This window comes from Notothenia rossii, assembly GCF_949606895.1.
Source record: "Notothenia rossii genome assembly, chromosome: 7".
Classification (NCBI taxonomy): domain Eukaryota; kingdom Metazoa; phylum Chordata; class Actinopteri; order Perciformes; family Nototheniidae; genus Notothenia; species Notothenia rossii.
This window is the reverse complement of record NC_136905.1, coordinates 20,272,355-20,298,680: the sequence shown is the minus strand read 5'-3', so window position 1 is coordinate 20,298,680 and position 26,326 is coordinate 20,272,355. Positions and strand designations below refer to the sequence as shown.

Sequence of the window (26,326 nt, the reverse complement as noted above, 5' to 3'; positions counted from 1 at the left end):
TCAAACTTTTTCAAACTGAAGTTTTCTTTCCTTTAATAAATGAACATTTGATAAATTACATTTTTTTAGTTGCAACCGTCACAAAAATACATTTTGTTGAATGGATTTGTAGAAAGGATTTACTTAAACACATCAAACCGACTGAGAAAGAAACATGCTCGGTACAGCTGTAGTTTTACTATTAACTTCTATGGCACATTGAAGTGAATGGCAACTACTGCTGTACCGAGGGATGTTACTTGCGTACAAAAAAAAGAAGAAATAATGGGCCCAGATCATATTTTCACTTAAAAGTAATCCCAAAATACAGCGTGTAAACAGAAATTCTACAAAACTGGCAAGCAACATGTTTGCAGAAGAATTTTACAATAATTCTGCGATAGGACTTGTAATTAAAAATGGAAGTTATGAAATCCACCTTTTGATTACGCACAATAACACTGAGTACATTGAAAATAAAAATGTTTAATTTACAAACTCGGTCTGTCCTCTGGTTAGGTTTGTATTTAGACATCAATTCAACAAACGTCATTCTCACCAGCATATATTATTGTGACAAAAGAACATGATGCAGAGTAAAAGACAAAAATAAACATCTTTACAAAATAAATCTTTACAATTGTTGCGAAAAAGTGCTTCATGAGCGTCCAACTGTCTCATATTTAGTTTTTTAGTACACACGTTGAAATATTGATCGTGAATTGATCTGATTTTTATGTACAATTCAAATTCGAACCAGCGTTCCCACTAAAATCACAATATGCATAGTTGTGATGTGGCAACGTTATTTACGCTGCTGCTGTGAGGCTCGGTTAAAAACAGAACCAGCAATGATTGACATATGCCTGGGGAAGATTTCACGCAGCTCTGTCATCATGACTGAGTCTACACCAGGTAGTGACAGCCTTCAAATTAAAGACAGGAGGGAACAGCACGGTTGGAAGTTTAAAATACTGGATCCTTTCCTTATATAAAAATGATGGTCTTGGTAGGTTATGAAAACCCAAAACTTACAGTAACAAGACAAAGTCAACACTAAACCAATTCCAACAAAACAGTCATGCGAGAACAAAGCGTTTCAAGTTCAATTTGATTACAAAGTGTTCCGAAACTTCATTAGAACCAAGGTGGCTTGAATTTCTTCTTACACAGAATAAATAAAATGTCCTTCGTTTCTGTTAAAGGCGTGCATGCTCCAGTCCTTAGAATAAGACATCTTCATGCTCAATCATCAGCTGCACCACCAGTTTCTGCTGCCTCATGTCATTCAGGGTTATCAAGGCATTCTGCTCCGGCGGCTGCATGAGCGTTGGACCATAGACGATCCCCAGGTTCTCAGAACTCATTAAATTGTCCTTTGCCAACTGTGTCACCCTGTTAAAAAATGATAACTGGTTATTAAGGAGACCAAGAATAAGACAAACTACAAAAAGAGGGACATGGGTAACATATTAGAATCTTGCATAATTCCCTTATTTTCCACAAATACCATGAAAGACTGTCGTTAGTCCATTTCCCAATACTCTAATTCTGCTGTACTTTTCTGGGGGAAACATGATTTACAAAAATGTTTATAACAAGCTAAATACCGGTCTTAAAAACAGCTGGGCACTATGATTTTATGCTCAGGTGTAACATTCTGCTGACTATTTTCTTATTAACACATTCATATCTTGAGGAACAATACACAGGAGGTGATTACTGAGTATTTATAGAATAAGTATGGCGTAACTAGGATCAACTTAAAAACTAATAACAGTAAAGCATTACTTGTTTTACTAGGAATTATTTATTGTTGGCTTCAGTCTTTTTAAAGAATTTGGATTTGAACTGACCTCTTTAGGTGAGCCATCAGGTAGCGTAGGGTCTCGTAGTGGGCTGGGGGAAGCTGCAGCAAACTCTCGTGAATGGCCTCCAGTCTGGATTCAGCATTTGGAAGTTCTACATGACAATAGAAACATGATTAGTATCAGAGCGCTGCAGGGTACCAATGACACAGTGATAGCATGGAATAGCCCAGAGTGGAGAAGCTCTTACTTGCAGATTGAATAAATTTGGAGTACAAGTCAAATGTGATGACTGGAATGGGAAGATCTCTCAGGTAGAGCTTCAAAGCACCAGCAATGATGTTGATGTCTGCATAGGCACTGGCGCTGATGTCAGCCTTATCCCCATCTGTTGATGAGAAAAATCTAATGATTAACATGTCGTTTTACATTTGCATACAATTATAAATAACTGCTGAAGTTCCCGTGTAGTTCACAACATAACTTGTTGTGCCTTGCTGCAGCTGGAACAAGCTCCTCATTTAAAAGTATGAACCCGTGAACTAAAACCTCAGAGACCAGTGAGATCCTGGGGCAAATAAAAAGATGTCAACAAACCTCGGTCAAAGGCGAGCCTCACTTCCTCTACGTGCTCTGAAAAGCCAGACACTCGGTAGAGGCCCTCAGAGTTCATACCTGCAACAGACAATTGGGAAGCTTGTCTCAGTCTTTCAGGGGACTTCTTTCTCTAAATCACCCCCCATGCATCCCATTATGTGCCATAAGTAGCTACAAATGAACTGGAGGAAATGCAGGCAACTATCCTAACAAAGCTAAATATGACATTTCTAAGTAAACAGAATACTTAAATGTTGGAGTTAAGCATGTAATAATCCAAATGTATGAACAGCTTTCCTTCCTCTGAAGTGATTGACAAGTTAAAATGTCATGACTGATTTACTGCTTTTTACCTCTCAGCTCTATCTCTCGAATGCACATGTCCACCACCATGGGTCGGGTCGTGTTATGAGCTTTGACCAGTGTGGTGAGGTCACAGCTATACACTTTCTTTATCCTGCGCAGGTCCGGCTGGCAGTCGCTGGGAACCAGTTTGGAGCATTGTTTGTGTACATTCAGTCCACAATCTAGAGAAGCATGAAGGCAATACATAGAGAGAGGGGGAGAGGGGGAGAGGGAGGGATTAGCTTCAAACTGATGATAACACAACCATCACAGCAGGCTTAAGACAGCAGTTTGAAAAGGTTTCCCAGAGTCAGTGATGATAAACTACACTGTCAGACAGCACAGCCGCAGCTAAGCTGTCTCCAGCTCAGCCAAAGGTAGATAACAGAGAACATGATGGCAGCATGGGCGGGGGTTCTTTGAGCTAGTTTAGCCACATTAAGTGTGCTGGACAGCTGTGAAGAGCGGAGTGGGTGTGAGAAGTACGTCTGCTTGAGTTGCTGCATAACTTTGAAATGAAGGTTTTGAAGTAGCAATGTTTGTCTGACTGAAATCGTTCATCACAAAGACGTTTTTACCGCCTGAGCGATGTTAACGCTTGGCTTCTGATTGCTCTCAGTCAGTGGTTGCAGAGAATGTAGCAGGAGATAAGAACAAAAATGAAGGCCAGATGGAGAGAGAGAGGACAAAGAATTATGTCCAGTTTCTCATAGCACATGAGGTGTCTGATGATACCAGTGTTTGCCTCTGGCTTATCAGCGTAGCAAAACAACAAACACTCTGTTTAGGAAGAAAGCCATGGAGTACACTGCTGTGCACATCGGTTTCATGACTGTCTGAGCAGCAAACACATCTTGTGACCATGGAAGACTGAACTCTCACACGCAATCAATCACTTAGATCTGCTGCTATATTTGGTCCAAATGTACACAACATTTGACCTGTGTTTAACCAGAATGATATCATAATTTACAAACATTATGCGTGGTAAGTCATGTTTATAGAGAAACATAACTTGTAATCAGATGAACGACATCAGCTTTAGATGGCCTTTTCTTTGCACAGCAACCAGTTACATGGAATTATAAAAGAGCATGTCAAAACATCTAGTTGCTTAAGAGATGTGTTCTCTACTGTTGCCTTTAGTTGGCTCATTTATTTAAACTGGTCTTTGTGTTGACTCTTCTGACTGGTGTTTGCAACTGCCTAATGCTGCTTATGTTTTATTGTTTGTTTATTTGATATTGTCTTCTTTTAAAATATATATATATAATTTCTGATCTTTTATGAGGTTCTATACTAAATAATTTGTTTTGATTACTTTCTTGACTGGGATCAAACAATCTTTTGGGGTGGTTAATCACAGACAGGAGGATCCCAACATGTTCATAACAGATTTTTAACCAGAAAATAACCATAACATTATAAAATGGGATCAATGATTGAAAAAGGGGAAAACCACTTTTTCAAACAACCTTCTTAACAACTGAAACATCCATGACAGGATAGAGTTATCTACAGTTCATACACTACTTGGCATCTCATTAGTGAAGTGATATTCTCTGTGTCGTACATGACATGAAACGCTGATGTTGGGAGTGAATAGTTACCTGAGCAGCGGACACCCTGGGCGATGAGGCCCCACATGAAGTTGGCGCAGTACTCGCACCAGTGTGGCCCTCTAAAGGTGTGTACCTGGGGTTTAGAGAAGACATGGTTATTCATCACACAAACACACACCACACATTGCCATTCATTGCTATGCCCAGTCTAACCTTTTGATGTACTGGACAGAGATTACTTTGTGATACCAAGCTACAGTGGATGGGACCCCTCGCCAAATGAGAGCATTTGTATATACAAGGCAGATTAAAGGATTTACTATAATGTGTCTGGCATCTGCTACTGGGCAATCGGATACATGCAGGCAGGCAGTGAGGCAAGCCTGCAAGTCAAAATAACAGATGTACAACGACTGTGCAAATTAGAGATAAGATGGTGAACGGTAGCCCCCACACACACACACCTTCACGGGTACTTGAATAGGTAGCAGTCGACTGCTGAGTGAAGAGGGCATATGGCAGGTGGCGGGTGGATGGTTTTTGTTCTCTTCCAAAGGGAGTATACAAAAAACTTTTGGGGGTCATTATATTCTGCCCGTTAGCTGAAACCCAAGATACAATTGCAAGAATGCTGGGGCGCCCAGAGGCAGAGTATCCCTAACTTATCCTTTGTATATTTAAAGAACCATAACTCTTGACTGCTCTATACAATGGACCAAGCACTTACACTCTGAAAGAGAGCGGAGGACAATATCAGTCAACTCTATAACAGCTTTTTACAAGCACAGCTGCCTAAAACAAAGATGGATCTGTGAAAGCTTTAAGATCAATGCTAATCAATGTACTCTGCTAATGGATTGCCATAGTATGCATTAGTTCCCCTCAGTGCACATGGGTGTCAGCTGTATGTGCGCTCATCAAACAGCAACACATATTATGGTCTATGATGGGACAATCAACAAATCTGAGGCATCTGTAAATGCATCACTGTGATTACTTAACCACTTAGGAAAAGTGTGTGAGCCAAAAAGAAAATGCTGTAAATGTATGTGTTATTAGGAGGAATATAACTAAATTGTCAGCAGCCATTGAACTTTTGATCAGAAACCTACTCACCTTGAAGTTGTGTATCTTCTCATAGAAGCACTGCTTCTCCGGTGTATCTTTCAATGCGGTCCGTTGCACCAGAGGTGAGGAGATCTGTGGACAGGAGGCCAACAGTTTAATAGGCTTCCACAGAAGGGTTCCCTTGCTCCCCAGTTTGACTCCCAGAGCCAAAGCCAACAGCTGCTGACGCTTCCTATCTTGTCTTTTAGCCTTGTGTGAAATCAGCTCCCCTCCTCTGTTGTCTTCCGCATCCATGTTCAACTGATCTGGCTCCCACAGACTCTCCATCTCCTCTGGGAAAATATGTGGTGGCCGGACGTTGGTGCTGTGCAGCAGACGCTGCCGGCAGCAGCTCAGGGCAGACGAGGCAGCCACACTCCACTCCTCTGTGACCCAGGAGGGAAACTGATGACAGCTAGCACAGGGTTGACTCTGCATCTGGTCTGAATGCAGCAGCAGCAGCGAGCAAGAAGAGCTGGGGGAATGGGATTGGTAGTGGGCGTCCTGAGGGTAGGAGTGTACCTCACACAATGGCCCTCTTTCACACGCCCAGAAAGGAAAGAGAGAGAGAGAACAGGGTCCCTGATAGGGAGGGGCCAGGAGGTTTAGAGTGAGGGAGGTCGGGTGCTGTCAGGACCGCTTCATACAGCTCAACAGCTCAGTAAGGCAGGATCAATAGTGCAGACGCCCCCTTTTTATATCACAGAGTACATTCCCATTAGCACGCTGCCTTCCGGACACACTCCACTGCACTTAACTGGAGATAATACTCAACTGCCAGCAGCTCTGAGTCAGTGCTGGGTCTCATAAACGGGTCAGGCTACTGCTCAAAGACTGACCAAAGATCCCCTGGCCTGCAGAGCCGGGGCTGTTGTCGTAATTCAAACAGATCTTGACCTCCAGCTATGACAACAGTTGGCTGGTGGAATTCCCCACACTGCCGTCCAGACTGGATCTTCCAGACACTCGTGACTGCAGACTACTTCCGCCAATCACAATCATCGTCTCAGAGAACCAGCAGAGCTAGCCCATCAACTGGGATTGGGGGGGGGGGGATTACTGCCATAATCCTTACACAGGGAATAATCCTGCAGTGCCCAAATCCAAGTAAAATCCCACAGCAGGCTCATTTGCCGGTCCGCAATCATGTACTATTTTGGCAGTGGGGGGCTGATGCTGTGTTCATGTCTGCTTGTAAACAACCATTAAACTGCAACAGAAGGCTTTTGGCTTTTCTAATTAATCAAGAAGCCCTGAACGTGCATAATGCTGACAACAGAGCAGACTACATGTTAAATAACAATCTTCTGCCAGAGATTGAGTCAAACAGCTATTTTACAGAACAACTCATCCTTAACATAGAAAAGCTATCACGAAAAAAAGAAGGGTGAACTGATTTATCACACAGAGGTCATAAAGCCAGTAAGCATTGGATGTGTGAGGATAAAGAGCTGGAGAAAAAGTTGAGTGTTGAAGGGGAAAGCAAAAATACCCAAGGGGCAACTGCAAAGCTGAGATAAAATGAAAGGATTGGCAGCTTTCTGACACAGCAGCAAAGTAAAAACATATTGCTCAGGGCCTTTCGTGTGACAGCTAGTTTTCTTTGTCTCTGGCGTCTGGGACAACATTTAACTGGCTGATGGCTGCGAGAGTGACAGGACAGGTGAAGATATCTGTTATTGTGGTGGACATTCCCTAGGAGACCAACACATACCATACCATACAATGTGTCTCTACAGCTAAGTCTGAGGGGGCAGATGAGGAATAGACCACTCTGAGATATTTTAGCCCTGCAAGGTTAGAGGGAGGGAGGACGAGGGCTGAGCTCTTTGTCTGCAGGCAGATGGCTTCTTGTCTCTTAAAGAAGAGCTTGAAGAAAAGGACACAAAAGGTGGACACACAACAAGCCATGCTCTCTTTTCACTGGCTGGGCTCTTTATCGCTGGAGGCTTTGTGAGAGCACAGCTGAGCGGACTCTGTTGTGACGGAGTACTTGGAATTATGAGAAAATGGCACAGTGGGCACTGACACAGTGAGACAAGAGGATACAACTACCCACATCCCAAACAAAACAGCCCTAACAACATCTCTGACAAAAAGAAAAATAGACATACTGTGAAGGGTACAGCAGTCAAAGATAAAGACTATTATTCAAAAATTGAAGAAATTGGCACTTTTAACACCACTGGAACACTGAAAGTGGATGTATTTCTCTGTGTCTGCAACTGAAAAGAAAGGTCAAACTGTGGTGTGTACAACTACAACACATTTTTATAGCATAACAGGTTATTATCCACAAACAACATAGCAATTTATTTTGGAAACCTTTTCAGGGCAGGCGAGCAGACAAGGATGTCAAGAGAGCCCCATTGAGATTAAACCAGTGTGGCGAGTATCAGGAGAAATACAGGCAGTTTCTGGCCACTGAGGAAAGTCCGTCACATGCAAAGAGGTGATTCAGGAGGATGATCTAAGTGTTGGGTCAAGTACTCTCCCTCAGCTTCTGGGAGTATTTTAATTACACAAGAATTTGCAGTCATGGCCATATGGTGGTGTCAACCTGACGCTGAGTAAATACATGTTAATGTTGACTATACAGTGAAGCTACTGTGGCTGTAAAGCCTCAGGGCGTGGCTGTGTAATCGGTAAACATGAAGTTCAAAAAAGCTACCATGGATTTGAGCCTTTAGGCTGGGTCTCTGCTTCTTGGACGTGTAATATTGGAGAGGACAGAAAGCGTTTTTCTCCTTTGCCTGGCATATCGTTTTAAACGCTTATTAACAAAGCCTCATCACAGCGATCACTGACCCAGATCCTCATGTGTAAATCTTGGCAAGAGGATCATGAAGTCAATTTTACACAAGCGCCAACACAACTGACAGTGTGACATCTAGACAGAGAGGTGCTCCAGATTTACTAGCCAAGTGAAGGTTAATTGGAGGCGGCAGTCCACAACATTTCAAACATTATAGCTGCAAATCAAACAGAGTGCAACAATTCTGGACACTGTTCAATAACGTACAGTGTTAAGCAAGCATAGTTTAGTCTGCATGTCTTGGGGGGGGGGGGGGGGGGGCTCAAAGGCTTCCTCGAGGTTGGTTTAGGCATGTGTAGCTCTAAGCTCATTTGAAACCACAATAAATCAATGGATTGCTGACTGACCGATGGCCATAAGCATTAACGGTTCATGTTTCAAGTGACAGAGGCCCGCAGCGGACACTCCTGCTGACAGGGCTGCCATGTGTCTGTCACTGACTGACAAACCACAGGCTGACATTTTGGGAGACAAACAATCCCCAAAGCAAAACATTTGGTCTTCAAGCTGAGACATTGCACGACACCCTCAGATTTAATCCGATTCCAGTTTTTATCCTATTTGGGGTTCTGCCATCTTTATGTTGTTATGTGGCCCATTTATTGCTGTGTTTTTATGTTATGTTTTATGTTTTCTATAGATTAATATATCATTACTTGTATTATTATTATTATTAGGACACAGTTCATCAAATCTCTGGAGAAGAAAATATAAGTGTTGTTCTCAAAAAAGGCTGGTTGTGAAATGCCATGATGAATGGTGGAAACAAGTTAAGATTGCCCTCTAGTGGAAGGATAGTTAGGATTCATCTCCAGCTAGAAAACATTCATTCCTCGTTGATAAATCATTCACTGACTTTAATCCCACAACAGCTCATGAGCGCCGGTGAATACAATGTGCAATTTGTCCCACCAGTGATCATTGTGTCTGATATGCATGGCAGGCAGAGCAAAGTCCCAGTCCCCTCGGTCATCATTACCTTTTAGAGGAAGCAACCAAGCATGGCAGCAGTGAACACACCCAGGGGCCACATGGATACTGTACGTCTCACTCAAAGGACAAAGTGTCCTCTCTCAGTGAAACTCTCGTTCTACTTGAAGTGTAAGGAAAATGTGCAACAGCGTGGAAGTAGATCAAAATCATGGTATTATACAGTGTCACTGGGCTGAGGGACATCTATCAGATAATTTACAGCTGCCAAGATGACTAAGAGATGTTTCTGATGGAGATGTGGTGGTCAAAAAAAATCTAAACATCTAAATGTAAAATATTGCTTACTTTGACTATAACGACCGCATGTAATCAAAGTGTTTGGTGTGGAATTAAGAGTGTATGAGATTTTGATGAGAAATAAAACACTTTAACATTCAATAATGAATAACAATCTTTAAGTCTGAAATAATTAGTAAGCACTCTTAGAAGCGTTGTGTTAGCAAGGATGATGGAGATGGAGCTGGAGATAACACTTCTATCTTTGAATCCATTGATTATTTTTCTTTTGTTGATTGAGCCACTAGTTATTTCTAAAATGTAAGATATAAGTATAAAAGGCCCCTCACAAGGATGCAACTTCAATTGCCAATACTCAAGGATATTAGAGCAATAGGTTGACATTTTGGGAAAACTGCTTATTTATATTCATGTTTGACAATTAAATATATCCTATTCTCATGCAGCTTGACTGCTAACCTCACAGGGAAAATGAAACTCAGGAAGTTACTGATCCCAGTCAGTAAATAGTTTGGTACTCAACCGGCTATTACATCCAGATACTGTATGTCCCTTTTGAACCTTTTTTTGGTAATTAACTAATTGAAAAACATGTTGGTAGTGGTCCCTAAAGGTGCTAGTATCTGTATTTTGTTAGCTTTGGAAGAAGACAGGCTAGTTGTTTGCATGTGTTTCTAATTAATGCTAATTTAAGCTAACCGGTTGCAGTTATATATTTTCCCTGCAAACATGAGTATTGAACTTTCGGCTAGAAAATTATGAGCCCAGTTTGCCAAATGTCAAACTAACCTCTCCACTTTAAAAACCGACAGCAAAATAAAAAAATGTTAGCATTTGAGAATGATAAATAATTTCAAAATGATTTATTTAACTACATTGTTGACTTATTTATTTTCCACCTTTTTATCGAATAATTGACTTACATTTGTTTTTTTCTAATTGAAGAAAATATCCAATAAACAATAGCATCTGTGAAGCAGTGCTTTGATCAACGACACTTCAACAACGTATGGATGCTTGAACTCGGTACCTTCCAGACAGCCTCTCTTACAGCTCCACACAAAAGAACATCTAGTAATGAAACTCACCCTTTCGTCTCTTTGGAAGGTGACCCTGCGTGGCTCTGTGCGTTCACGGCTCAGCCTGTGCACCATCTTGTCCTTGAGCAACGAGGTGTAACCAAGATGTTCGTAGATGGGGTTAGTGGTCATCTTGGCGATGTACTCCGCCGCCTTGGTCTCGATGTAGAGTGTGATGAGGGCGTCTGTCACAAGGTCGTGAACGGACTCAAACCTCTTCTCCCCGACAAAGTGCTTCCCATCGTAGAAAAGTCTGTAGTTGAGGGTCTGGTGCCCAAATCTGAATCGAGACACAAGACAAGAGGGAGTAAAGCTGAGCAGGGACGGAACCGTTAAGTGTGGATGAATAGAAATGAACCGGAATGATTGGAGACAGAGCAGGGAATGGGCTGATGATAGCACCGGGATTCTGTGCTGAATACTGATGCTGATTCCTTACTGACGGAGTTGGTACCTTAAGGCCAAGGTGTGTGTCCCTGGCTGTCTTTGGCTCTCCCTGATGAGGTACGCACCCTCTGCTCCCACTAGAAGCTCATCGGCATATTCTCGAGAGATCATGCCATGAAACCTGCAAAAAGAAAATACTTCTAAATATGCCTCCAATGTGATTTGATCCTAAAATACACAGATTTACATTTTGGATGTTCCCCTCAGGCTCTTACCAAAGCAAGAGACACACATATGCACACAATACACATCCACCCACTTGAACCTAAACCACATCTGATGCATAGCAGTAACGCTAAAAAAAATCATTGTCTGCAGAGTAATATTTGACAACAAAGGCATGAATATATGCGTAGTAAGTCACACTCACTCTCTGCCGTAGTATTTGGGTCTGCTCTCCATCTGTAAAGCAGAACAAGACATATTGGCAGGAGCAACATGATATAAAAGCTCAATTAAACAGCTTTGTGAATTGTTCTTACAGCCTGTGTGGAAGATAAAGGACTCCACAGCACAGGGTAGATTATCTCCATCTGTGCCCCCGCGTCTATTCGCAGCTACCATAAAGCCAAATCACAGAGTGTGGAGGTGAATTAGAGGCAGTGCAAGAAAACAGCCGGTGAGAGATGGCCAGATGCAAAGATTTAATATTTAGTGTGTTACTGTGTCGCCCCAGAGTGTGTTTGGTGTGTGGGTATTACCAATCAAACAGTACAGCTGGAAACAATGTCATGTTCTACATGTCCTCTAACATTTTACATTTTGAGAAACTCCTTTCATTCCCTTTAACTGAGGATAGTTCAAATCTCTTTTAAAACTGACAGTCATGACCATAATAAATTTGGTATAGGCCAAATTTCATTTTGTGCTTGGTCTTTACGGGCAGCCACAATCTCGCAGAGCCAGCCCAAAACTTTGGCTTCGCTCATCATAGCATGGCAAGAATCAAAATAGGATGAGACATGCCTCATTTCTGGTGGGCTGTACAATAGAAGCTTGACAGCTCTCCCAGTGAGGGCTGCAGGAACAAGAAGAGCAACTTGTCTCTCAGCTTTATTCACAAAGATGAATTCAAAGTGTTCCTGTTGTGTGCACTATAGTGACTGTACTCTGTAAGTCATGTGCCCGATGAAAATTGAAACAGGTTTTTACTTCCTGTATTTGTTCCATCTGGAACTCTTCCTGATGTTCTTCCCATGTAAGTGAAGGGAGACAAAATGTAACACAAATGTGTTCAACATTTGTTTTTGCTTCACTTCAGCTGTTAGTTATACAAGTTTATATCATCCAAAGTTACAGTGTTATCAGATAAAAAGTCCCTTGTCTATAAAATAGTTGTGAACCTATTCTCTTCCATCTTAGTATATGACTGCAGTTCTGTCCTCCATTCAGAAGAGACCAAATTAAAGACATATGAAGTCCCAGTGAAACAAAAGCTTCCTTGTTTACAGTATATACACCGATTTATTAATAATTGTTACTAGCTTACGTAAAAACGTAACATTTCGGTTTTACGGAGGAAAAATGATTGTAATGTGAAAATATTGAGATATTTTTGCGTATTTAGTTTGGTAGATATTGTTAAACAGGTTCATAATATTACTGTACCAGGGTTGTGATCTTGAAGGGTTAAAAGTACATTTCACATTGCCTATGGGGCAAATAATAAACCATCAAGTTGGAGCATTGCACTTGATTTTCTAATTCTAGCACAGCAGCAAACAGTTTAAATAGTGACTCCTGAGGTGTGGGAGTTACAAGAAGCAGCAAGTCAGTCCCCATAGCTGACTGATTGGTTTGGCTTCCAGCTGCCAAACTCAATCACTTCTTACTGAATGTTTTCAGGCTGCAAACTGCAGCTTGGCTCTGGTGTGGTAGAGGTCAGAAGTCTACCAGACTATGACAATATGAAAAATAAGAACGCTAAATAAGTTATTCCGCTATGTTTTGATGTTATTTGGTTTTTTCTGTGTTCTTCTTATTCATAATTATAATCAATTTTATTAATATTTTGTGAAGCAAGTTGCTTTTTCATATAAGTATAAACATAGATTAAGAGGTTGTTATTACTAGGACATCATTGTCATTAATAATAAAATACCTAACAACTGATGTTACAAGCTCCTCGGTTGGGAGGTATTACAGGTTTTCTATTTCGAATAAAGGAGACTCTGGTTTTATATTTTAACTATGTATTTATAAAATATAAAAAACAGCAACACATACCAATCATTTCAGCCCTATACAGTAGCCCATTGTATACAGCTTTACAGATGTACTGACCTCCTGAGGACATGTGATCCTCTTTGGTCTCGGGGCTTCCTGCTGTAGCTGGTACACTGTTAGAGAAAGCAGGGATTGTAATTAAGGCCCTCGGAGTGACGTACACAGCTAGTTGTAATTACATACATTCTGTAGATTTGTTACCAAAATAGCAACCTCTACACACACATAAGAAGCAGGAAACTAAATGGAGCAGAGCAGCTTCCAGACGATGGACACTCCTCAATCAAACACAATCTCCATTTAGTCTAGCTCTGACTTAAAGGTAACAAGGAACAACAGGAGCCATTAGCTTACAGTATACAGACTAAGGAGTCAGAGGTTTACATGGTCATACATCTTCAAACCATTTGTGTAAATCAAGACCTTTTGTTCACTTACCTAATGTGCACAATGCTGCTAAACCCAAATATGTACACTTCTAAATACACACATGCTGCAAATCCAAGTTTCTCTGTATTACAGTAGATGTACTTAAAAGATCGGGACAACTTGAAATAAAATCTGAATCAAAGTGAAAATGGAATTAAAGGATTTGTGCCAGTCTGAGTAATCACCTCAGCAGCTTCACAGAATCAGTACATTACAATTAGTGATCCAAAAGTGAGAGAAGCCAAGGCGCTGCTGCCGTTTTCCTGAACAGGATGTCTGTGGGGATAGAAATATTACACCAACGGAATAATCAGTAGCTAAATGTGGTTATTTCTCTTTCTTAATACGTCAAGAAGTTGCGTTTCACTTTTATCTGACAAGCTGCCAAACTCGACTCTATAATAGCCCTTTCTATATTATCAGTCTTTACTGCTTTATACTTTAATGCTCTCACTCCTAAATGGACTTTTAGCAGTCTATCATTTTGTAATATGTGGAGGAGGGCTGAAGACTAAAACAATGTCCTCTTTTTTTACAACTAGTAGAGTAACATCAGTGAGTGCGGTTTAGCTAAGTGTTCACAGGAGCAGATCCTCCATGCAGGGGGAGGAAGACTCCTCACTGTGAATGTTCATGTTTTGTCAGGCTGACTTAAACCAACCAGCAAGATCTGGACATCATTCATTCCTGTGACACACTGAGCTCTAAAAATACTTCAACTGAGGACCAGAGGAGTTAAAGGCCATGTAATGCATCTAACACAGGTGTTTTTTAACATGTAGTTTAGATATCACCAGAATAAAAATAAATAAAAATGTTTAAAGTTTCGTCATAATTAAATGACATACGTTAAAAACCGATGTTGGTTCCGAAGTTTGCCGAGTACGCCCCCGATCACTCCCGAACGAGCGGTGACGTCACACGTGGCAAACATTGCCATTTGATCAAATCAGTCCGAATGGCAAGCAACGCGATAACTTCAGACAGCGACAGCGACAGCGATCATTCAAGCTCAGATTCGGTGGGTTATCTGGATACAGTTACAGAAGTAGAGAGTCAACCAGCTAGCCTTTCACTTCAAGGCATCTTGCCTTATAAGTACGAGCCTCCTGCCCAGCAATCGAACAACGAGGCAGAAACTTGTGAAAGAGAAGCGGATTCCGCAGCCGGCGAGACTCGAGTCGGCAATACTGAATGGTAAATTCTGTTTTATTTAATTTGACCTGCACTAAATGTCGATCTTAATTTGTCATCTGTTCCTCACACGTCCGGCAGATATTGTTTTGTTTTTTAATGTTATGTACAATATTCAGGTGTACATGTCAATGCTGTGAAAGCATGCCCACTGCAGATGAATGTGTATGCTGCAGAGAGATCTGGCAGGTGATGGAACAAATAGACAGTTTGCAACCTACTGACCAGATAGCAGAGTCCTGCATCGGGTCGGGTATCCGCGGGTACCCGACGGGTGACCCGCAAAAAAGGTGATTTGCGGGTGGTATTTTTTCAAACGCTTTTTTCCGGGTTCGCTTCTGGGTAAAACAAAGATGATGCGGGTCCGGTTGCGGGTGTTGCATAATAAATATATTTAAACAATAATAATTTAGTTTAATGTTTAAATCCTCAGACCTCTCCTCCGCGTTACCGAGCATAATCATAACCTCTGCAGTGCATCTATCTGCTGCTGAGCGCACCACATTCTGAATGGCTGAGGTGAAGCTCTCTATAGGGGAGAATACAGCATTTTCAATAACTCTTCCTCAAGAGCGAAATCCAACGTCTGGGAGGCTTTTGGTGTCATCCTAGATGGAGAAAATAAACAACATCCCAGGCTTTTTGAGCCAAATATGCAACTGCGTGTGTTAATAATTGCACGTTGTCACTGCTTATAGGCCTATATATGCGGGTTCGGGTCGGGTTGCGGATCATGTGCCGGCGGGTCGGGTCGGGTTGCAGAACTAATTGGCAATATGTGCGGGTAGCGGGGCGGGTTCGGTACTGCACGTCACGGGTGCGGGGCGGGAGCGGGTCTTGAAAATCAGACCCGTGCAGGACTCTGCCAGATAGAAGACACCGACGAGAAACCAAGGTGCATTATTAGCCACCCAGGCTTTAGAGAAGGCTGTCTCAGTGTTTGGACACTGAAAATAGCGTATCTTCAATACAAACAACAACACAGAGCAGTTGATGGCCCACTACACCAGTAAGTAAATATTGATTGACCCAACTGCCTATTGCAGCTTTGCTTTCATATAATACTTTTAGTCGCTACAGATATGGTACACTTTTAAAGATACCATTAAACTCTTTCAAGCAGTCAAAAACAGCTTGGCTTTTATTTTTTCTGTGTATGCAAGTTCAATGTATGCTTGGGAAAAGAAACAACTACACATGTGAGGAAATATATAAGAGGTCTATGATTCTGTCAAGCAGTCATGTAAAACCTCATATTTATTTTGTACAAGTAAAATACAAATATCATGTTATAAGCCAATTTGTAACCATTGCTACATAATAGTACTACATAACATTTTATTTTTCTCCAAATATATTTATAATCTGTATACTTTTTTTTCATTAGGAAGTATCGATATACAGCTTATCGACAGTTTGTACGTTGGTGCTGGGGTGTACTCGGCCCAAAAATCAGAATCCCGCTGCCTGCATGTGCTGTAACCGAGATACGGAAGACTTACCCTGAACCGGGAGGCCGCTATCAGGGATTTCAATGGCCAAATCTGTAATTTGACATAAGTCATGCAGCTGAACTGGTTAAAATGGTTTCGCATGATGTAAATAATTTACAAAGTACATCATTTACAATATTATTTTTCCAAAGAAACATGTAAATAAAACAACATTTTCCAAATCGCAAATTTGTAAGATTGTATTAATTTACTGTTTGATAAATAAAAAAGGGTTCTTTTGTTAATTTTTCACTTGTAACATTTTATCTTTATTGCAGTGTACATTAGTCTATTTTGGTATATGTGCGAGCCCACAAATAATTAAAAGTGGTAAAAATAATAAAGATATTCAGACGTAATTCATTTTTGGCCTTACTTATTTCACTTCAACTTTTATATATTTCAGTCACTAGGCAAGTTCACTGTACTCTGGTGACATTTAGCTCAAGCTGGCATAACACCTGTAGTAACTTAATTCTGACCCGAGTTTTGTGCACAATCTTCCAGCACCCATGATCAATGTTTATAGCAATCAGGAAACATTCACAGCTCACAATTACACATCGCTTCCCCATCATGAATTGTTAGATAAAAAAAGTTTAGCGAGGTCCGGTTACACATATGTTAAGCGAAAATAGCGGAAGGATACAAAACAAACAATCCAGACGGGGCTGGTGTTTGCCACGTGTGACGTCACACAGCTGGGTTAATGGCTGGCAAGCTTTTTGCTACCGGAGCGGAATAACACGGGAAAGTGGCACACATTTCATGTTATTTGGGGGGTATTTATGGAAAGAATCATTGATGTTGATATGTCAAATGAAACAGTGGAAAGTGATGAAGCGATTTATTAACACAGAATAACATTTATTTTGGACATTACATGGACTTTAAGGCAAGATGGGAGGATTCAGAAATACAGCATTTTAGGAGAGAATATTGGGAAGGGATGTTACAACACAGGGGAAATGAATAAAACAGATTTAAAATGTACCTGGTTAAAATGTAATCAAGAACAGGCAGTTCCCAGCTGAAATTATGTGTGCTCTGCTTTAATAAAGGCCTTATATTCTGATTCCTACCCCATTTCCTCCCACATGGCAAAAAACATTGTATAATGAGGTGGGTGTACTGATGATCTGTTTTCAGCTAAGCCTCTTTGCAGGTAGAAAGTCATATTTTTATCCCAGTGATGGTAACCCAATTTACTCAGCGATCAGGAATCCGCTGCTTTGCATTTGTGAATGTGTTGTGTGGGCGTGTGTGTTTGATTGTGTGCCTTTTATGCTTGTGTGTATACAGCCTTTTGAAAGCTGCAGCATATATAATTGTACAACAAAACCCAATCCTTCCAATTATAGAAAAATGTCTCTGTTATTTATAAATCAAAAATAAATATGCTGTTATTTACAGAAATACACAAAAGACCAAAGTCAGGTCGATCCCGTCAAAACATGGCTTACTGGCAAATAGCATACATGAAAATACTCACAGTAGGACTTCCATATGGGCGGTTGGTAATCCTCAGGGTCTGTAAAACACACACATAAAGCAGGATTCTGTTATTAACTCGCAGTGGTATTTACAGACTGTGCCCTGTTTTTTCTCATTAAAATCTCTATTACTATCTCTTTCCCAGTGGAATGACTGAGAGCCCTTCACCATGGTCATGTCAACGTTGTTTACCTCTTTGTTACAATCATGCATATAGATCACACTGTGCAGCTGCCTCCTGAGACGCAACATTGAATACACTTCAAGGACAATCAATACAGATGTCCGGATATTTTGCGAAACATCTTGTTGGCACACACCTGATCTGTATAGCCACCATGGTCCCAAACAAACACACCAATCAAAATGAATGAAAGTATATACAATTTAGAGCTCTAAACTCACGGTAAGACTTTCCGCTAAGAAACACAGTGGTTGATTTATGATCACGTGAACACATTCCTGAAATGTGATGGTGCTGTAACATTAGCTTGAAAAGAGTAAATGGCCTGTAGCAAGAGATAATTTAGTGTAGTACCCAGCGGCTAAAGTAATGACTTGCAATAAATATTGTCACTGAAAGAGTAAAAAAGTGGCCACATTTGCCATCGTACTACAGTGCCAGGAAGGTGTTGAAACGTATGGAACTCATTATGACATGAACGGCATATTTTACTCATATTATATCAATAATGTTGCCTTATCTCTCCACAACAATAACTTCATATGTTAAGGAAGATCAGAGAGATATGTTTAAAACATACGCAAAACACATTCAAACTTGCTTTTTTATATCAAGATGCTGTTTCGTAGGTCAATTGTAAACCTTGATGATAAAATAATGGTGTTGCAAATTAATGATGTGGAAAGGGACCAAATTTCAAGGCAAAAACTATCGGGTGCAAGATGGAAATTATATCTTAACTGCAGTGGACAAAGATCTTCACACTGTTATGCTCCACATTAATCATTTATTTATCTTTTCATATGATCAAGGCAATGCTTGACCTACAAGATCCTAATAAGGTGTCACATAAGGAAGTTTGTATTAACTCAACAGTTAAAACTTAAAGTAAGAAAATCATGCTCTCTCCACTGATCATCATTTCATGGTTTGATGCTATTAACAGTATAAAGCATGATTTCTTTACATGTTTAAACCCGTAGGCACAACTATGTGATTTTATATATCGAAATGTTACGGCAAGTCTTACATGTTAGAACAATGAGAAGATCACACAGCATCAAACATAGCGGCCTATCACAAAGACAGATGGCACTAGCTGCCAAATATTTTGTGTAATACCTCTCATTAAACTCCCAGCGCCACTGCTGAACGACCCAAATGATTGTGTGAATAATGAATCATGCTGGCCTGGAAGATACATGTGGCTCATTTCAAACATTCCTTTGCAGTCATCATCAAATCGGTGCCACACCTCTCTGGCCAGAGGGAAAAAATAAAACAATCCTGAGAGAGGGAAAACCAGTGTGCACTTGTTGGGCGTGGGTATTGACGTACGGTAAGCAAAATTGTGAAACTTTCTCATAAATAGTATCACTCTATACGAATCTTAAAACTAGTTCTCCTAAAGTACTATTTTTACGCTGCTATGGACAATCTTGCAATAATGCCCATTTCAGTCAGACAACTGAGGTGGTTCTTTAACATGTTTATTAGAAGCAGCATAGTTGAGTTTGTCGTTTAGGCTCAGGTCTCATCACTCCACAGATATACATGGCACGATGTGTGATGATCAAATAACTAATAGCTGGGGTGGAAGCTGGGGTGGTGGTGGGGCAGGCAAGCAGCAGCGACGTGGAAGTAGCTGCAGCAATAGCAGCAGCAAGCAATGCATAGAGAGAGATCTGGCAGGTTAAATACAGCGGCATATTAAGGAGACTCTGTTTGGTTGGTTGTAGAGTGGCAAGGGGCGTTATGTATGAATGCAGCATAAGTGCTCGAGTTGACTGCCTGAACTAGCTCACAGGCTTCGCCCCATTCTATGGACAATCTGCACTAATGTATATACATTTGTTTTTATATTCAGGATTGTGGGAAACGGTATTTCGATCTCTGTCTGTACACACAAGCTGGAAGATTGACAATAAAGTTGACTTTGACTTTTGACTAAAGTATGTTCATTATGATGCTATATTATATACAACCGTCTAACTGGCAGCACAGAAAAGGCAGCAGTCAGAGTGTTTCAGCATCATCTCTTCTCATCACAACAGCACTGTTTCTTTGGAAAGAGCTACATTAATTACACACAGTAAAGATAAGAGGTCCATATGGTCAAATGCTGAATAATTATGTAAATGATAAAGAAGCAGCTCTACTGAGAAGTGATAGTTATCGTTGTTACCAAAGCTCTTCACAGTCTGCCTTCAAATACAAATAAACAGGCTTCAGGCTCAGTTTGCTGGAGCTGTGTCACTGTGTATTGCACTGGCAACAGTTTGAAAGATTTATTCCACTGCGGCTTGTTTAAAAGGATGTGATTTCATCTGGTAGGCTGCCAAATAGTCGCTTTTCAATCTGATTCTTTTTAATGATGAATGGCATTTCTGTCTGGAGTATGGCCCGGGAAAGGAAGCTCTTAATGGTCGATTCTGACGCAAACACCGGCACTCACAAACACACACAGGCAGAAACATTAGATACACTGTTCAGAACCACTTGCAACCAAGCATACACACCCACACACACACACACACAGACAGAAAAAGAACATCAATAGGAATTTCTAAGCAGCTCAGAGTTTGTGCAGTCTGATGATCAGGGAGAATTTAAAATGCTGGAGCAGCCAAAGGGTTCTTCCCCTCCAAAAAAAACAGATATTAATTGTGTTGTCCTCTATTACTCTCCAGTCAGAGACATTCAATAAAAGAATCACCGGCGGGTGTTTGCTAAGGTGACAAAGAGAATAGGTGATGAAGCTCACCTAAGACGTTTATCCCCTGAGATAATGTCTGACGCCTGCGCACATGCTCACAAAAAAAAAGTGAACCGTCAGCACATAAAACAGTTACTCGAGTCGTGCTAAAAAGCTATGTATCCTGCTTTAGCCCTACTATTAGATACCACTAAAAGAACAAATGAAAAGAGTTTAATTGATAACTGTGGAATGTAAATGGCTGGCAATGTTATGACGCCTTTTTTTGGTGATTTTATATGAATATGCTGCATGATTAATAGGGTAATAATAGGTAAAGAGGTCATATGTAACTGATCGTGTTTCCCAACAACATAAAATATAGATATCGAGTGGTTGTTGTATACTGTAACAATACATTCAATGTCTAAACAAAGATATACTATTACTATAACATTGAATTATATTTAATGCTAACATTTAATTGCCTTTCATAACTTTTACAACGTTGATTTTGACAGAGGGATACACCAATTGCAATGGAGCAGTAACGTCCTGTTAGTGTGCATTAATAAATAAATACAGTCTAATGTAACATTCTTGCACCATAAGAAAGGGCTTTTTGAGTTTGATGGATTTTACTTTCTAACAACCAAAAATTGGTACCACCAGGATATATTGGACCATCATTTTTGTTAACACTACAAACAGAAATCCTTTTATTAAAATGCATTTGAGGCATTTCCTGTTTGTAAACACTTCTTCTGCCAGTATATCAGATCAAAATAGGGAAATGTTTGATGGACTTCAGTGATGAAAGATCTCTCCTCTTCTCCCTATACTAGTTATTAATTCATAGTTCATACTAGATGCGACTTCAAGGACCATCTGCAAACGCATGAAATACTGTCACTGTGCCATGTTTTCTATGCTGTCTAATTGCAAGATACTGGCAACACATCTATCCTAGACACTAAAAAGGTTGAGAACGAATCACAGACATGCTTTAAAAACAGGACTGTTTTCAAATCGGCCGAGTATACACACTCCTTACAAGCAAACGATAGATCAGGTTATTCTGTATGTTGATTTCCAGTTCAATGTCCAATGTGTTTATGGTTGACTCTACATGGTCTCATCTCTGTAGGGGTTGGGGTCTGAAGGTGAGTGAGTTTGTTTTGGTGGATCCTCCATCTTATTTCATTTCAAGCTATGAGAGTGCCGGGCAATAACAACGTCCTTTGTGATACCCATCTCTTTTGGGGAGAGATAGATCACACATTTTAACCCAGCATTTCTAAGGTGTTTTCTTCCTCTGCTACACAAAAACTAAACGAGCCTTTCAGACGTGGCTTCCTCAAAAAGAATGTGCTATCTGGAACATGTATACGACTCTACACAGATTAATGTCTTGGAAGTAATGAGCACCTACATGTACATATTTTTATCCTATTTTTTTATTAAACTCATTTACACTTTAAAAAAGGAGAAAAATGTAATTTATAAATGACACAACACATTCTGGAGCACTCAGATACATGCAGGCCCTCACATAAAAGCACCTGCGGGCACAAACACACACACTGTGGTGTCAGTGGGATGCAGCAGAGCTGCAGCAGAGAGACCATCTGCGGATTACTCTGGTCCAAAACAGACATTTCAACACAGCCTTAGTGTTGAGTAGATAACATGTGACAGGTATCAGGGTGCCTCTCTCAGACATGTGTGTGTGCAACTGGGCTGGACTCCACTCCATTGGGGAAACGGTTTGTTCTTTTTCATTGAGAAGAATAAGATGAGAGTTTAGATGAGCTTTTAAAAGCACAATTTAGTTATCTGCCACAGAGTCTGTATATGTAATTAATACAGGCTTGGCTACTGGGATATGTTGAACTACAATTGAACTACTTGTGGGACAAACATTCCCCTTGCTGATGCTGTAAAACACGCAGATCATTTTTAGTCATTCAGCATACATGACACAAATCCAGTCCGATGTGATTTATACTGGTAAGGACAATAATTAGATGTGGTGGAAAGATTTCGAGGTGAAGTGAGCCTTTGCCAGAAATATGTGCAGGATCGCGTCGAGCAGACAGCCTCTCGGTAAAACATGGCTGTAACTTTGCCTCTCTGACCAATTTTGTCATTTAAGGCTGAAGGCATACTTTCATGCTCTATCCTTCAATTTCTTTTCAAAGCTGTATTTCCTGGAGCCGTCTGGCAAATGGTGTGCTGCTGGTACAGTACATGCTTCAATGCCCTCCCATGCCAAGAATGTGTAAGAATCTCCTGATCTAGAACCATTTCCACTAAATATCTTTTCCAGGCAAACGAAGAGATTGCAAAAAATATGCTGCAATCCTTCCAGTTTATATGTTATCTTATTATAACTGGACTCAAATGTTCAGGGTCTATCCATTATTATTCATGTATAGTGTTTTATACTGTGTGTATATAATGCAGACTAAATATTAAAATGTGGTTTGTGTCCATACCATTGTTGCTTCATTTCAATAATTAGCACAAAGTGCAGAAATAAATCAATGTCTGTGCACATAATATAATTACAGTTGCCAATATCATAAATCGATACTCAGCACAAAAAGCTGCGATCATTGACAAAAGTTAAAATTAACCTTATTTTTCTCACACTACCCCAAACAGCCTCCAAACAAAATGACCTTCTAATCAGAAGCCGCAGAAATAACTTCACCAAAAGCACTTGGTTTGCAGCCAGAACAGAAAACCCTAATATGGAGTAGAAATTGATCCGAGATTCATTTTTGAGTCAAATGCCTCACAGACAAGATTATTCAAATGCTGTGTCTGACTTCCAAAGAGCTGCGTATGAAAATAATAATACCCTTGTGAGAACCCCTCCATCCCTGGCAGCAGCGCAGCTTGTAACCTCTGATAATTATATTGAGAGCCCAAAAGTAATGACAACCCTCCAATGCCACAGAGAGAAAAGAGTTTCCTCTTAAAGCAGCAGTGGTCAAACAGTAAATCTATTGCTTTCTGAAATGCACACATGAGATAATGCTCGTTGAAGTATGTGGTTGCCACAGGGTATATCAGCTTGGAAACAACTGTCTGTCCCTCCCATTGGGCAGTACCTAGGGAAATGTGACGCTGCTGTGTGGTGGGGTTGGGATGCATAGGGAGGGAAAACGTCAAACCAACATTATTTAAACTATACAATGTCCTCACCCTGTAATAAATCCTACAGCTTTGCCGTGCAATATTCAATCTTGTTTCTTTTATAGGCGTAAAAAGTCCCCACACGTTTACTAGTTTCCTAGACTCCTCTTGGTAAAATGCAAAGTATAGGTGTAAACCATAGACTGTATATGGAAACAGCATATGAAACAAAATGCTGAGCCTGGTGTCATAAAACCTCTCCCTCCCATAGTCACACACACTGTCTCTCCCCCACGCACACCCCTGGATGTTGGCCGGGCTGCCACATCAAACAGTGCTCTGATAGTGGAGTTTGTACTTTATACCCTGGCAAACATGAGCAATGCGCTTTATCAACACAGAATAGGATACACACTGAGACAAGCTATTTAATTCTAGGTTTGTTTAAACAGCTGCTAACCCACTTTCGGTTCTCATTCTGTGAAAATTCAACCCTGAAATTACATTTTTACAAATTTGCAATAGGTGGGACTCACTGAGCTACATCTCATTATATGCAATGAGGATTTGATTGGAGTTTTGTGCACACTGTGGCAGTATGAACTGTAATATCGCACTGGAGCATAGCATATTAGGATTTTTTTGTACAATGTCAGAAAATGTACTAGCCTGGTGCTGCGTTTTGGGAAATGGTAGCCTATAGGCCAACGATAATCCTACAGCCAGAGAAATTGAAAGTCAACAAGGGAGTTATGTAGATCATTGGCAATCTAATGATTACATCCAAACCCAACGTCAGGATGATTTTCACTGATCGTTTGAATCCTAAATCACAGCAGTCACTGGAAGCTACTTTAATAATAGGCTGCATTTGTTTATTGTTTACCAAGCATAAAATGCAGATATAGGATGTCACATCATCGCCTATTTTAGGAACAGCTTCATACAGGATTATGAACAAAAAAAAGTTTGTACAAAATGTATAAAAAAACATACATTTCAAAAGACACAATAAGCAATAATTAAATTCCGTAAAGGAATGTTATATCCTCCTTTTTATTGTTATATTATTATCATATATTACGTGAAAGCCCCATTGTGCAGTTAGAGTGTGGGTTGTGTGAACTCTTACCGGAGGACACGGATGAACCTGAGAGGCTTGAGTTACTGGATGCTGCCATCCCAGCCCAGTTTCTCGGCTCGGTTATTCCCGTTTGGCCAAGGTGCGCTCACAGCAGCTCGTCCCCGGCGGTGCCTCCATTTCACTCACGTCCCAATGTGCTTCACCTCTCACGGAACTCTCCCGGTGACTATTTCACGTATCGTATCGCCCGGAGCCTACCATCCGTCCGTCTGAATCCGCCGAACCTTCCCCTTGGCTGGCTGGCTGTCTGAATCCGCATCCACTGAAGGTGCTGCTGCCACGGATAAAAATAGTCAGACAAGCCACAGCAATATTCTCCGCGGATCAGTTTCTACAGAGTATTTCCTCGCATCGGACAGACAGAATGTGTAGGTCTAGATCTATGCCATGCAGAAATCAGCTATGGTTTCCATGTGCCACTTTAAGGATTCTGATAAACACACTACACTGCAGCGTAGACGCGCCTTCTTAAAGTGAAAGTTTGGAGAAGGGTTGCCAGATGTAAGCAAGCCCTGCCAAAAATAAGCCCAGAACTATACTTCTACTCTGTTTGCAGGATTCAAGACAGACTGTTTGACTTAAGAACCAATTCTTATAGGAGAGTCATGCAAGGGTCCAACTGCCTGAACCAATTGTTACACCTTTAGAATATTTTTGATCAGATGTCATGTTATGTTCCAAGAGCCAGAATGAATGGCATGAATGGTCTTTTGAGCCATCTGGTGGAGATGGTTTGCCTACAATTTATGGGACCATGACAGATTAAAGTAAAATATAATTGTATTTGAGGCCTGTGTGAGATGTAGCACAGATTTTTAAGAGATATTTTGAAGCCTGCTTGATTTGATCAATGTCCCAGCCACAGCTCTACCTTATTCCTAAACTGGATGTTCTTGTAATGAGGAACAATGTGGGTTGATATGGGCTGTTATTTTAATTTTGATGGTGACCACAGGTGGCTGGTTGGATCCGTATTGCTTGAGTACTGTATATATGGTGTGATACCTGGAGTGGCAAAATTATTAGTGAAAGAATAGCACTCCCTTCTCTGTCATTACCACTGCTGAAGATGTCCAATGGCCAACAGATTAAGGTTGTGTGGTTTTAGTGGAGAGCTTTGTAACTAAACTGTAAATAAATTATAGGTTACCAAAAGAGAAAAGGAGCATGCATTCAACATACCTCTTCAGCTTCAGCTAAATTGCTAATATGAAATCAACTACTAATACATAACAGCAGACTGATGTGATGTAATCCTGTCCTCACCTGTTCACATGAGCTGTCATATCATGGTCCTCAGTGTTCCTTCCCGATGTGATTAGCTTCTCCATTCCCATGGGGAACTGCCTTTTAG

General features: G+C 40.7%; 1 protein-coding gene across 4 annotated transcripts; it reads right to left on the bottom strand.

Moving 5' to 3' along the window:
- chn2 (chimerin 2) lies at window positions 1-26,326 on the bottom strand. Of its 4 annotated transcripts, none has more exons than XM_079640556.1 (14): window positions 26,239-26,326; window positions 24,961-25,243; window positions 17,804-17,842; window positions 13,253-13,308; window positions 11,340-11,371; window positions 10,962-11,090; window positions 10,532-10,802; window positions 5,408-5,491; window positions 4,340-4,424; window positions 2,738-2,911; window positions 2,385-2,462; window positions 2,038-2,175; window positions 1,836-1,941; window positions 1-1,374 (listed from the first exon to the last, which is right to left on the bottom strand). In XM_079640556.1, the coding sequence occupies exons 2-14, from the start codon at window positions 25,007-25,009 to the stop codon at window positions 1,203-1,205; spliced, it is 1,413 nt and encodes a 470-aa protein (XP_079496682.1). In that variant the 5' UTR covers window positions 25,010-25,243; window positions 26,239-26,326; the 3' UTR covers window positions 1-1,202. The 4 variants fall into 4 exon arrangements, with proteins under 4 accessions (XP_079496682.1, XP_079496683.1, XP_079496681.1 ...); XM_079640557.1 differs by having other exon boundaries at window positions 24,961-25,246; window positions 26,239-26,321; XM_079640555.1 differs by lacking the exon at window positions 26,239-26,326 and having other exon boundaries at window positions 24,961-25,583.